The sequence below is a fragment of the Daphnia magna genome, linkage group LG4 (genome assembly GCF_020631705.1).
Source record: "Daphnia magna isolate NIES linkage group LG4, ASM2063170v1.1, whole genome shotgun sequence".
NCBI classification, from domain to species: Eukaryota; Metazoa; Arthropoda; class Branchiopoda; order Diplostraca; family Daphniidae; genus Daphnia; species Daphnia magna.
The window spans coordinates 5879719-5892899 of NC_059185.1; the positions used below are offsets into that span (position 1 = coordinate 5879719).

A 13181-nucleotide genomic window follows, 5' to 3' on the forward strand; every position below is an offset into this window, starting at 1 on the left:
AATTTAGATTATTCATTGATAATCGGGGAAGGCACCAATCACCGATATCACCGCACCGAGCACCGAAATCACTTCCCCGATTAAGATTATCCCCGCACCAGATCGACTAAAAAGCTCCCCGATTGGCGCGGGGCCGAGCACTAGTACCTGGTAGCTGGTACACGGTACGCGTACCACGATTTACCGCGTCCCCGAGTTTACAGGCCTTTTAAGCATTAAGTAGGCCCATGGACTACTCTAACTAAAGGACGGGACTCTTCGACAATTCCTATGTCGGCCATGTATTTTTTTTTTATTAAATTTAAATTTAAAAAATAATTATTGACTTTCCAAATGTCCCTATATAGAACATTAACCCTTCTTCTTAAATGATACGTTTTATAAAGAAAAAAATTTGGCGGTTAGAATCGCCTTTTAAAGCTGCATTTAGTGCTATATTTTTTATTTTTTTTTCGTGAAAATAGCCTACCCGACACCCTTTAACAAGGCGAGATAGGGAAAGAATCCCGTCCTTTAGTTATAGTAGTCCTGTAGTCCATTTTTAGTGGTTGGGTAACCTACGTTCATAAAATGTTTTATTTTTCCCCATTTCCCGAGACAAAAATTTTTTTTTTTTCGAATTTTCGAGACAGGGAAAATGGGGAAAAATAAAACATTTTAAGAACGTAGGTTACCCAACCACTAAAAATATGAAATAATTCACACGATATGCTGAATTTTTTTGCTTAATTTGCATGTGCATACCAAAGTGATACCGTGCATGATTTCATTAAAAATTACGGTGTGTGAAGCATTGGATCAGTAGGGAAACCCAAAATTATTATCTTAGCGGACTCAGCGCCACCATGCGGCATGTCACGCGCATCGTTACCTCCCGTCCTCTCAGCCTTATGGCCCCCTTCGTGGTCTTCCACTTCGTTGTCTATGCTATAGCTCTGGTAATATGTCATGGAAATAATCGTGGAAATGGAAGGAGTGTCATCGCAATAGACTTTATTTCAGATTAGAGCAGTCTATTTGCTTGAAAGTGTCTTGTAAATTTAGAACCCATGGAGTGTTAAAAAAATCCATGTAAACCAAGTCTTAGATTTTACACAACGATTTTCATCCTTATTCTTGGAGTTATAAGCTGCCATGCCCAAAAACAAAAGCTGTGTAAATGGGGCACACCAGGAAGATGCAGATCTTCTAGTTGATACCGATTTTATTCAAAATTCTTTGAATAACGATGGAAGGATAGTGATTTCATCAACTGGTTCGATTCAAGACGAGCAAAATGATGTCCTTATCAACCATAGTGAACCTGTGGACAGGTCTTCATTATACATGTTTTAATGTTTAGGAAAAATGTTTTAAAATAAATTTCGTCTATTTCCTTTGAGATTGCAGATATTTTGGTGTTTACATTTTGTTCTATTTCCTTGGAATGGCAACTTTGTTGCCATGGAACTTCTTTATTACAGCAAACGGGGTAAATTTTGGTTCTAAAGTATCCCAATCTCCACTGATTAATACTGTTTGCTTTAATAACAGTATTGGATGTATAAACTTAGAGATTTAAACACAACTTCTTCCGGGAACGCATCTCATCTCTCTCCACTGCAACTAGGATTTACCTCCTACTTATGTGTTACCTCACTGGTCCCTAGTACAGTGGTTCTAGTTCTAAATGCTTTCGTGGGACATAAGTAAACAAATAACAGTTCTTCCCAAAACTTATAACTAAGCAGCAACATTAAAATATTGGCTTGTACAAATACCCAATGTTTTCAGATTTTCTTTCAAACTCCGAATTGCTGGTGGTCTGTTTGGTGTAGTTTTGTTGTTTACTTTTACAACAGCCCTTGTTGAATTGGATACAGATCCATGTAAGTGAATACTTTTTTTTAATCCCCTTATTTTCTAAATAAATGTTTATGGTTGTTCTATAATAAATTCACAACTTTGTCTTACAGGGCAGATGTACTTCTACTTCATTACTTTAGTAAGCGCCTTCTTCATTAACGGTAAAATACTCAAATACTATCATTGCTTTGTCTCAATATTTGGTTATTCTTAAATGGTTTATTTGTAGTTGTCAGTTCCATATTTCAAGGTGGCGTATGTGGTCTTGCTGGGAAGTTCCCCATCGGTTATGTTAATGCAGTCATTAGCGGTCAAGCTCTAGGTGGGTCCAAATATAAAATTATGCAATTTAAAATTCAGTTACTACAAAAGCATTCAACTAATGCACGAATCAAAATTTATTTCATAGGTGGTATATTTGCTTCACTCGCTAATATAGTGTCTATCGCCGTCGGTGCATCTCCTACTCAGAGTGCGTTCTTATACTTCATGGCAGCGGATTTTACCCTTGTTTTATCATTCTGCTTGTACATGGCTCTTTCATCGACAGTAAGCAAGCTTTGCTGTTTGTTTTTTGACGGTTTCTGCAACTCCTTTTAAAAATTTTCTCAATAGAAATTCTTTGTCTTTTACTCACATTGTGAAAGAACACCTTCCAATCAAAGTGATTCGTTGAAAGAAAGTGATCTCGTGGAAGACCAGGAAGACGAAGTGCTCATCATTAACACAGGAATTTCTTATCGTAGGATTATTGTACAGGTGAATTATTAGCTCCATTGTTTCCTTCCATTTCTTACATCTTGCGCTAACCTGTAAATTTATGTCAGATTTGGCCGTATCTCTTCTCAATTATGTTAGTGTACGTCGTTACGTTGTCACTATTTCCTGCCGTAAGCGTATTAATACGATCTTCAAGTTATGGCCAGGGATTTCTTTGGAATGGTATGTATATCACGTGATGCAATAGAAAGAAAACGCTTCTTGAAATCTACCGATTAATCGAGCATGTTTTGGGGATTGATAGACATTTACTTTACTCCCGTCGCGTGTTTCCTACTCATGAGTATTGGTGATTACATTGGACGTACGTCAGCAGGAATTATACCAATGGTATTTCATAGTACTAGAAATAATGAAACGAAGCCGTCATAAAAAATTTTTAATTAATTTTTTCCATCACCATAGCCATCGAACGTTAAAATGTGGACGTGCATACTCTCTGTTATGCGATTGGCATTCATCCCACTGATGATAATGTGCAATGCCCAACCTCGATTCCATTTGCCTGTATTAATTCCAAACGATGCTGGATTTGTACTTGTTATGGCTCTTTTTGCGTTTTCGAATGGTTACTTGAGTGTGATTCCGTTTGCGCAGGCACCAAGGTATCGGCCGTTTAAATAACTGCGATAATCCAGTTACTCGTTTACTAATGCTATAATTGATTTTACAGGTGTGTAGAAAAAGAAGAGCAAGAAACTGCCTCTTCCCTCATGGCAGCCGGACTCGGTATTGGTTTGGCAGTTGGCGGGGCTCTCAGCAGTGTTATTGTTCGGATTCTGTGATGTTACATTCGTTGTCTAGTATCCTGTGGCCGTTGGTGGACATTATGATCAGTCCATTAAATGTAGCCTACGGCAAAGCACGGGCATCATAGCCAGAGCCTGCTACGTCTAATTATGACATTATGGCTCTCCCTCCTTTTTTTTTTCTTTTTTTTTTCTTTGTGTATGTGTTTGGGTTCTCTCGTTCCTTCTGTATGAAGTCTGTTCTCTTTTTTTCTTTTCCGTCGGTAATAATAGCCCAACTACCAGACTGGCCTCCATTCTTTCTATATTTTTCCCCCTCGCTCTTTCTCTTTTCTTGAGACACACAGAAAGAAAGAGAGGGGAAGGGGATACGAATAGCAGGGAGCAGGTAACACGAATGGTAAAACAGAACAAGGTTTGAAATTAAGCCTCTGGCAAAATGAGAGAGATCAAAGAGACAAAGGCTTTGCGCGAGACGGATGCCAGCTAGATGAATGTTAGAGGAATACCCAAACCAAGAATGGCGAAGTACACATGCCTAATGCCAAGTTACGTCACTAAGTAAATCCACTATACCACGAGTAATGTTCAATGCTGAGCTGGCGGCGTTTTAAAGAAACACGACTGTGGCAACAACCAAGATACGCAGCCTGCGGTCAGGAAAATCATCAAGAAATTTGCTTATTCCTGATACACCTAGGTCGTCAGCGGTACGCACCTGGAGCTATACGAAGTCATGCAACTGGAACATCTGAAAGATTTTTCTATAGCAACTGTAAAGAATCTGCTTGCATGAATGTATTTCGCTCAGAAGGTTATTAGACAATAAGTTAGAAATACAGTACATAACTCGAACAAAAAATATTGCGCAACTGTCGCATTAAGTTCTTGATTACATCTTAACCTCGAATAAACAACTTTACTTTAGAAAAAGCGCCAACAGAAGGCAGTAGACGTTCGATCAATACCATACGGTCGTACCCTTACCTTATTGTACAAAAAACGGTGTCGTGAGCATGCTGGATCAATACAATCCAAATGAGAAGAAACTTCCATGCAGATCTGGCCTCTGATTTGATACGACGAAAGCAAGATCATTGGATTTTTACAGTAAAAATTTCTATTCAAAGTTTGAAATAAAAAGGTGCAGATAGATAATTGAGATGTTTTACGATTGCTGCATAAAGATTGGGGAGAAATACGTCTTAAAAAGAGGAGGGTACCTCGTATCCGCGCTATTCTCCTAAGTATCGATCTTTTGGGGGAATCGGAGAAGCGGGCTATCGTCCAAACAAGTCGTAAAAGAAGAAACCCACGACCAGCGAACAAACCTGAGCGCTTCTCGAGGGCAAAGGGGCGCATGCCGATCTCTTCATTCTTTCGTAGATGTTCATAGAGTGGTGACGTGTGCAGCAAGGCAGGTCGTTGAGGTAGACAAGGTGGCCAAACAATTCACCTGCTTCACTCCTTCGATCACGGATTCCTATTGCAAGAAAAAAATCGAATTGAAGTTTTACATGGCTCGTCTTTTGTGGCCAGAATCCTAAACTGAGCGTCAGTCTCTTGCCATCTTAAGCTGCTGTAAGGAGTTACGGAGGATTTCTGCTTGGAAAATTGGTAAGTAACCCTGTACATTGGTAGAAAATGATTAAGACAAGTAACATTGCCTGATTCCTTTTCGTGGTATTATGAGTATTGGGCACTCATTTGTTGATTCAAGCTATTTTTACTGGGACGCAAGTAAGATGTCCAGATGTTACAGAAATGACGAGCCTTTAAATTAGAATGTGTGTTTTTGACAATGTAGTTTTTCGTGTTCAATGTACCCGTGTTCTTTTGGATTTTTTTTATTCATTTACGTTTCCGCACTAATATTTAGATGTGTTTTCTTTTAGACTATATATTTTTTAAAATTATATTTTGATTTCGAATTGTAAATTTAAAAACGTATCTTTTGGTATTCATAAGTAAAATTCAAATGGATTAGGGCTTGGCTAATTTCACTATGAATGCAAATTCGATTATAAAGGGTCGCCTTCAACGAAAGGGTCGCCTTCAACGAAAGGGTCGTTTGACATTGATGTCTTGATAAACCTACCACTCAGTTATTTCCAACAGTTAAAAAAAGAATTCTCTCAACACAAAAGTAGGTGGGGTAGCGAGTCCTAGAGGGAAAGTTTCACCGTGGGTGGTAGTTGCTGGTCTTGAACAGTCAGCTGCCGCCTTCTACACTATCTCGACTATAATGTATGTATTCTGTCGATGCGCTTGAAGTTTACATGCTAAGATTAAATTGCCTATCCTTTCAATTTTTTTTCTTCCCTCATTGGGTACACATTTAGTGGAATAAAGTATAAGAAAAGGATCGTTAAAATGACAAAATTTTGACCATTCATCAGCAGTGATCTTTATCCTTTCATGTCGAAGAATTTCTACCTGGGAAATAAAGCAATGGGAGCAAAAGATGCCGCTAACTGATGGGGTTTTGTCGTAGATCATGAGCGTCGCATGTTCCGCAAAATACTGTCTAGATCTCAATTTGGTCAGCACGTTAGCCACAGGAAGACCATGGAGACTTGATCCTTTGAAGACCCTGTCTTTCTTTTTTTTTTCCTTTTTTTTTACAAATGATAAAATGGGTGACAGAAAGAAACTACCACGATAACGGGACATGTACGGCACCAGCTGCGCATGTGTACTTAGCCCCCTATCTCAATTTATAATTAATGGCCGAACGCTAGCTGAACGAGAATCTGCTTTTGGCTGAAAGTGTTGCCAAAGTTAAGATGAATTGAACTGTTGCCTACCCCACTAACTTCTTTCTAACAGCTGGCATTTCCCTAAAGTCTCTTTATCAAATTTTCGAACTGCATTTGCTTACTCCTCTAGTGGAAAAATAATGAATGATGTATATATTTTTGAATTTTCGGTTGATGCTGGTATCATCTCACCCACCCAAGAGTGGGAAATTTCCGTTGCCTAGGAGGTACCGTTATCGTCTTCTATCCCAGATCCAATATCAGGAGTTAACTTCTAATGAATTCTTTCGTAAGCAATCTGGTGAAAGTGATAGAAAGATTCTCGATCAATACTTTACGGCACCTATTGCGGGTGAAATACAATCGGTTAGTAGAGCTTCGCATACGGCCCCGAATAGTTTTGCTGGATTCCTTTATACTTTGCTTAGCTCCCAGCCCCTACATCTCCTCGAGCTCTTATTGCGATCGATAAAAGAGATGTTCCGAAATATCTTCTGAAAAATATACCGCGTAGACTGTCTAAAGCTAAAAAAGATGCTTTTAGTTGGATAAATATCAAGGCTATTATTCCGGTGGGGTTTATTTATATCAAAACTGAAGAAAAAGCATCGTGATCAACGGCAGTTTCCATTCCGTGTGCGTCGTTGTGCAAATGGGATGGCTCAAGCCGACGAGTAGTTGCATGTCTGAGAGAAATTTGGAATTCTACAATAAAGGAAGACAAGATGGCGCGCGTTTGGGTCGTCGGTTTGGTTTGTACATAATCGACCACCCAGGAAGAATTATGAACATAGGTTACCCATCCGTGGTGGAGGAACACGATAGGGCGGAAGTCCAGCCGACTCTATTTGTTCTTGCCCTAACAGTAGGAGAATTTCCTGAATATACAAGGCGTGGGGCAGGAAAGAGTTGACCACTTCAACGGTTAAAGGAAATATAACGTAAAGCCGCAAGTCGTTCCCCTTCTAGGTACAGTTTCCGAATCCCATATAGCTGTCAAAATCCGGCTTCAACATCTTTATTATTTATCTCTGCAGGTATTTAGTATTTCGAAGATGTATTCATCTGCTGCAGAATGTTCATCTAATTAACAGATAGAAAAATTAGCCTTTAAATGACTCCATAACTTGATGAAATTCCGTGTGGTTTCAAAACCAGACCCCCCCAATACAAACTCATGAAAATAAAATAAAAAATGGTTAGTTTGGTCAATTTCAACGATAGAGTTTCCTTGCCGCCCACCTCAAGCTATTAAACAATCATCTGCAACATTGTAGAAAATTTCTTCTGCCTAACATTGTGTTCGTGAGTTTGGAATTTAAAAGGTGGACGCCTCCGCGCCTCCACATGCAAAAATAAACATCAAAGTATGCGTTAGCTTTGAGCTTATATATGGCGAGTAGTTTTCACGTAATAGTGCCTAACATGCTTACTTTCAGCCTTGCTAACTGGTTATGACTTACCAATGCATGATACTTAAGTATAGCATCGATTTCCTTTTTGCTCTTTCAAACCCAACAGAATCGAATAGTATGTCCGTGTTTGAGTGACCCTCCCCTTCCCTGTTTCATTATTTCTCTATCGAAGGTTCAAGGCGATGGGCATAAAAGGGTGGCTCATTCCGGCTCTTGACTGCAGCGCAGGTGTTTAAGCCATTTAAGAAAAGCACGAAGAAAAAAAAAAAAGGAAAAAGAAAAAATGGAATAAAGTAAAATAATGGAATAGATAAGAATGAAAGACGAGGGAAGGAAAAGAAACGATAAAAAGCTACTAGCGACCCTTGTATCCACCCGACGTCTACACTACAGGTCATCATAAAAATGATGATCGCCTTGCGTGTCAGACCACTTCCTTTACCTTTTTACCTTTTTCTCTCTCTCTCTCTTTCTCCTTTCTTCTTTGTCCCATTTTTCTATCTAACATGTAAAAAATAAAGTATTTCATGCTTCCTCGACCATTTAAGTTAATACAAGTCGTGCTTACAGCATACTATGATTTCACAGCACAGCGGATAATTTTGTTGCTGATGCAAATTGCTGCGGTCTTGCATGAGCATTAGGCTTACATGGTGACATAAAAATATTCTGGTCCATCTTTCAAGACCATCATGTTTATTTTTTCATCTGCTTATTACTAAGTCAGGTGATGCTGATGGAAACGATGGACACTGTAGGCTGTGATTGGCTACTCAACGACTTGGGACCTCCCCCAGATGCCATTTTGCGAATCCCTCCACCTCCTCTTCCGCATTTCATCGACAGAGCTTATCTTCACGAGATGGCTTTAGCCGCGGCCGGTGATATCAACAGAGAGAATGATACGGTATTAGCAGCTCCGTGTCATTGGTGTCATTGGGCTCGACGGTTTGACCTGGTCGGCTCAGTTAGCGTAACATCGGGCACAGGTACATTATCATATGACGTACAGTATACAGTCAATGCTTTATTCGTTAGCGTTATTTTTATTTTTGAAAGCAGAAATGGCCCTTGAAGATACATGGTTTTTCGTCATTTTAGCATCGTGTTTGATGCTTACGCTTGGGGCGCTGCTTTCGGCTTTAATCTACTTGAGACTAAATGGGTAAGACATCAATTAACAAGGATAGGTGGCGTGGTGCCAGCCTTATAAACGTTCGATTATTTCAAGAAATTTTCATAAACATACGTAGGAAAATGTTGAAAGGTGCTTGGGATTTTGGAAGTTTTTTGACGGAGAACGGCTCCATTCTGATTGGCGGCAACGATAATGGTGTATCCCATATCGGAAGCGAGCGTCACCACAACACTGGAGCGATGATGACAGTAAGAACAGTCGCCGACCACCAGACAGATAATAGCAAACTGGATTGCCAGGCAATCAGCTCCTCTGGCGATAGGGAAGAAGACTTCCGCCGCAACTGCAGCAGAGGTTCAGTTGCGCCTGCTGTTCAGCGACCCGTCACAACACCTTCGTCCTTTCCACCTTTGACACGCGCTTTGTGGGCTGCAGTCAAAACCTGCGAGGGCAATCATTACATTATAACGCACGCGCAACCTTTTGACCAGAAGCAGCAACGTTCATCGCTCCCCCTGACGGCTGGTCGTGATCTAGAACAACCAGATGAAGATTCCGCTGGTTATACCACTCTTCACCTCGGCGCCAGCACATCTTCAATGGCTGTTTCTAATGCTGAAAACCAAATGTATTACTGTTGCACAGACTTGATGATGATGCAGCAAACGCCTGCATTCAACGGAATGCAGCAGGTTACCTCCCTAGACGATTCTGCCAACGAACTTGGCTGCGAGAGCGCCCAGAATCCGCTCTATGTTAATATGTCTCCATTGCATCCTTTATCTAGCCCCAAAATGAATTATCCCCTTATCAACCCTATTTATCCATCTCCGTGTCGATTGCAACAGATGTCAACTCATTTGAGTAAACCATCAGCCGAGGAGAACACCATCAGAAATAACCACTTGACACATCAAGCGTACGATGCTTCAAATTGTTCCGTCAATGTCACAAGCCAATGTTCTCAGTCGTAGGTGTGGTTCTGTGTTACATTAACGCGTATCCACAAAGCGTGGTATGTTTGTTGTGTACGTTTCTCATATCGTTGCGTGGTCCTGTACATACACCTGTTTTGCAGACAAACCTATACCCAGCAGAAATACCATTGTGGTACACATATTTTCAAATAACGGACTTTCTTTAACATGTAAAATATATTTATTTATTGGTCGCACATGTATAATAACCTAGCCTTCTACCTGAATGAGATGCCCATGCAGAGCCGATAAAGGCGGCGTTTTAGTCTTCGTTGTACAATAATGAAAGGGCTGATGGCATATTTACGTATGTTATTAAATTATTGTATTTGAATGTGAGCTGTACAATGGATACTTTGATGTTTCCCTCGTTTTTTTGAATATTACTATTATTTTTCCATTGATAAATTTTCTTTTCAGGACCTCAATTTACAAATTAGTGTTAGCCAATTGAATACTATGAATATATAATGCTAGAACACTTTCAAATAGTGTATCAGATACATAGATAGATAGTGTTAGACTAGATTTAACTCATATGGGATGTAGTCATTACTATTGTTAAGTTTCAAAGTTCGTTCTATCTGCCCTCACTATTTTTATAAGGAAGCTCTTGTTTTGGGATCCGACGTAGTTCTCTACCGCTGTACTACACACAAGAAATTTGTCGAAAAAAAAACGCGAAAACATTGAATAAAATACACTTTTAAATTTTACGCTACACACTTTCACAATAGTAAAGATAAGAGTCATCCTAGTGGATAAAACGCTTGCAACGCTTAATTATAGCGTTAGAAGTGATTAGAGTCGTCCCCGGTTAGCCTTAACCCGGATTACCCACGGATCGCCACGGGTAGTTCCGGGTAGTCTCGGGTAATCCCCATCTCCTACTCCTAGTAATACAGAGAATTTAAATAATTTCGTTGCGGGAAAACTATAAGTCCGAAACAAATTCATTTTACAGAAATGGAAAGGTCTAATGAAAAGCTATCCATTTCAGTAAAATGTCTGAAAAAAATGTTCTAAGACAACATTTTTTGGAAAAGAATGATATTTTTTACTTCCTTTTTTCTATTGGGATGAGTATATCTGTACAGCGCAAAAACTCCAAATAGCTTGTTGTTCTAAAATTTTTTGTTTATGAAAATTTATTTGTTTTGGACTTTTCCACAAAAATTGTTTAAATTTTACGTATTTCAGGGAGATGGGGATTACCTGATACCCGTCGAACCGAACCGACCAACACAAAAAATTGTGAAACGGGTTACTACTCGAGTAACTATTTTTAAAGCAATAATTTTGAAAAAATTGACAGATCTTTTCAAGAGCTATTCATTCCCGTTATTTATTTACATTTAGAACTTATAGTTTACCGATTAAAATTAATTTAATATCACGACCCGTCAAACCACACCGACAAAATATATCCTATCGGTTTACTACTCAAATAGGTCCTTTTTAAGCAAAAATTAAAGAGATTTAAATAGCAGGATAGCCTTCATCGTGGGACATCCATTTCTGTAAAATTTGTTTATTTTCGGACTAATATGTTTACCGATCAACATGATCTCAACTGCTCAATGGAAATTGGTTAGTTGTGCCCGCCACCGCCAACTGTAAAGTTTTGAAAATGTCAGATGAAGATGAGGTGAGAATGTGTGTTTAAGAATTAGGGAAGTAGTGCGACGGAAAAGAGAGGCTGAAACGTGCAAGAAATGTTGGTAGAGCTAAAAAAGTAGGTGTAAGTTTATTATCGGTTTTAGCACAGACTACGAAGTAAAAGACCGCGATGGGCGCCATAAGGCTGAGAGGCAGTCGGTTCGTGTTTGTTTTCCTGTTTTCCCTACTGAACCAATGTTTCACACACCAGCTTTTTCAGGTGTAATTTTATTTTTATTACCTATATTTATGCATATTAATTATTTTTTCCCCTTTTTTAGTTCCTGTGAATTATTTAAATTTTTTTGTTTTAAGCCTGGTCCTCCCTAAAAAAATGCTTTATTCCCACCCCCCTTTTTGTATTTTTGAGAACCATTAAAACAAATCGTGCAGCACAGCATAGTCTACGCGTAATTGTTTACATTACAAGAGTTTACTACAGGACACTACCATGAGTTCGGCCCATTCCTTGGTATAGGCCAGACGTGTTCTCTGCAGCTCCTACTGCTCCCCGCGACTGTGTTAAATTTAATTCATTACCCAATTATCTCGCCCACCCCCAACGGAACTCCGCGCAATAATCCCTCGCCCTCTCATATAGGGCTCGGCCCCGATCACATTCTAATCGGGGTTACCACTAAGCTTCCCCGATTAAAATAAATCGGGGAAGTTCGGTGCGGGGATTTCTTTTTTCGGTGCGGAACGGTGCTATAATCGGTGCTGCACCAATAGCACCGCTTCAGCCAAAGGGGGTTAGTCTTACAAGTGACCTTGAGTTCTGATAGGCCAACGAGAATCACGTGACTAGGGTCACATTTTGTTCTTGTTGGCCGCAGGGCAGCTGCCAATTTTGATCACTATTCATTGATAATCGGGGAAGGCAACGATCACCGATATCACCGCACCGAGCACCGAAATCGCTTCCCCGATTAAGATTATCCCCGCACCGGATCGACTAAAAAGCTCCCCGATTGGCGCGGGGCCGAGCGCTACTCTCATACAACAAAACCTCATTGTGTGTCCAGTGCCGCGCATAGTAACCACGGAACAATTTATAGGGCCACCCCTCCCCCCTCGAAAACACTCCGCAACCCGGAGGCCAACATGACACCGGTAATACTGAAATTATGTGACAATGGTCCCAACTTCAAACAAATGGCGATAGCAGAACGCGAAGCCATGCAAATGGAAATCCTCAACAGCTACGGAGATCCAAAAGACAGTATGGTGCTTACAGGAGGCGATCTGTCAATATCCCCCATACAACTTATCTCAACAAACTGCTCTACTAGGGATAAAAGCTCTCGGCGGCAAACCTATCAAAGGCACCCACCCCAACAGCTCGGCGGCCATAACAAATGGCGTCATATTTGTAGTCACAATTAATGACAAGGAGGAAGACATTTTAAAGGCCCTAGCAGGACAAGACGTAACCAACGGGAAGCGCCTTCCAATAAGAGGTAGCCTAGACAACTGGTCTGAAACGGTCATCCTAACCTTCTCGACTACCATACCAGAGAGGGTCAAAATAGCCTCTATGAGCTCCCCCGGGCACATATCAATCCCCACCCCATTCAGATGCAGAAACTGCTTCCGCCTAGGCCACACTATCACCAGGTGCAGCAATAAATCCCACAGCTGTCAAAAATGCGGAAAATCCCACCTGCCTGTCGAAGAGTGCCACACTCAGTGCATAAACTGCGGAAGCAATTCCCACGACTCAACTAGCTACATCTGCCCAGCATACCTGGAGATGAAAAAGATCATAAAAATGGTTTTCTTAGAAGGCATTACAATTAAGGAAGCCAGGGACAGACAAAGCTCCCTGTACAGCTCGGCCACAAAAAGATCTCCAAGTG

General features: G+C 40.3%; 2 protein-coding genes across 4 annotated transcripts; both read left to right on the forward strand.

Annotated features, from left to right (window-relative positions):
* Positions 1-874: 874 nt before the first annotated feature.
* On the forward strand, positions 875-3660 carry LOC116920575 (equilibrative nucleoside transporter 1). Of its 2 annotated transcripts, XM_032926719.2 has the most exons (13): positions 875-1071; positions 1130-1313; positions 1390-1471; positions 1534-1688; positions 1774-1868; positions 1956-2006; positions 2075-2167; positions 2255-2394; positions 2461-2604; positions 2673-2787; positions 2870-2955; positions 3031-3230; positions 3299-3660. In XM_032926719.2, exons 2-13 carry the CDS (start codon positions 1135-1137, stop codon positions 3408-3410), a joined length of 1452 nt encoding a protein of 483 aa, XP_032782610.2. In that variant the 5' UTR covers positions 875-1071; positions 1130-1134; the 3' UTR covers positions 3411-3660. The 2 variants fall into 2 exon arrangements, with proteins under 2 accessions (XP_032782610.2, XP_032782609.2); XM_032926718.2 differs by having other exon boundaries at positions 876-1313.
* Positions 3661-4726: 1066 nt separating this feature from the next.
* LOC123471128 lies at positions 4727-10379 on the forward strand. 2 transcript variants are annotated; one of them, XM_045172048.1, is made up of 5 exons: positions 4727-4991; positions 8137-8201; positions 8272-8537; positions 8611-8713; positions 8802-10379. In XM_045172048.1, the coding sequence occupies exons 2-5, from the start codon at positions 8182-8184 to the stop codon at positions 9658-9660; spliced, it is 1248 nt and encodes a 415-aa protein (XP_045027983.1). In that variant the 5' UTR covers positions 4727-4991; positions 8137-8181; the 3' UTR covers positions 9661-10379. The 2 variants fall into 2 exon arrangements, with proteins under 2 accessions (XP_045027983.1, XP_045027984.1); XM_045172049.1 differs by lacking the exon at positions 8137-8201 and having other exon boundaries at positions 4734-4991.
* The last annotated feature ends 2802 nt before the right edge of the window (positions 10380-13181 follow it).

Coding starts and splice junctions, on each gene's coding strand:
- LOC116920575 (XM_032926719.2), top strand. CDS start 1,135: ATGCCCAAAAACAAAAGCTGTGTAAATGGGGCACACCAGGAAGATGCA. Junction 1,689..1,773: donor AATGCTTTCGTGGGACATAA/GTAAACAAATAA, acceptor CAATGTTTTCAG/ATTTTCTTTCAAACTCCGAA. Junction 2,788..2,869: donor CCAGGGATTTCTTTGGAATG/GTATGTATATCA, acceptor GGGGATTGATAG/ACATTTACTTTACTCCCGTC.
- LOC123471128 (XM_045172048.1), top strand. CDS start 8,182: ATGAGCATTAGGCTTACATG. Junction 8,538..8,610: donor TAGCGTAACATCGGGCACAG/GTACATTATCAT, acceptor TTTTGAAAGCAG/AAATGGCCCTTGAAGATACA. Junction 8,714..8,801: donor ATCTACTTGAGACTAAATGG/GTAAGACATCAA, acceptor AAACATACGTAG/GAAAATGTTGAAAGGTGCTT.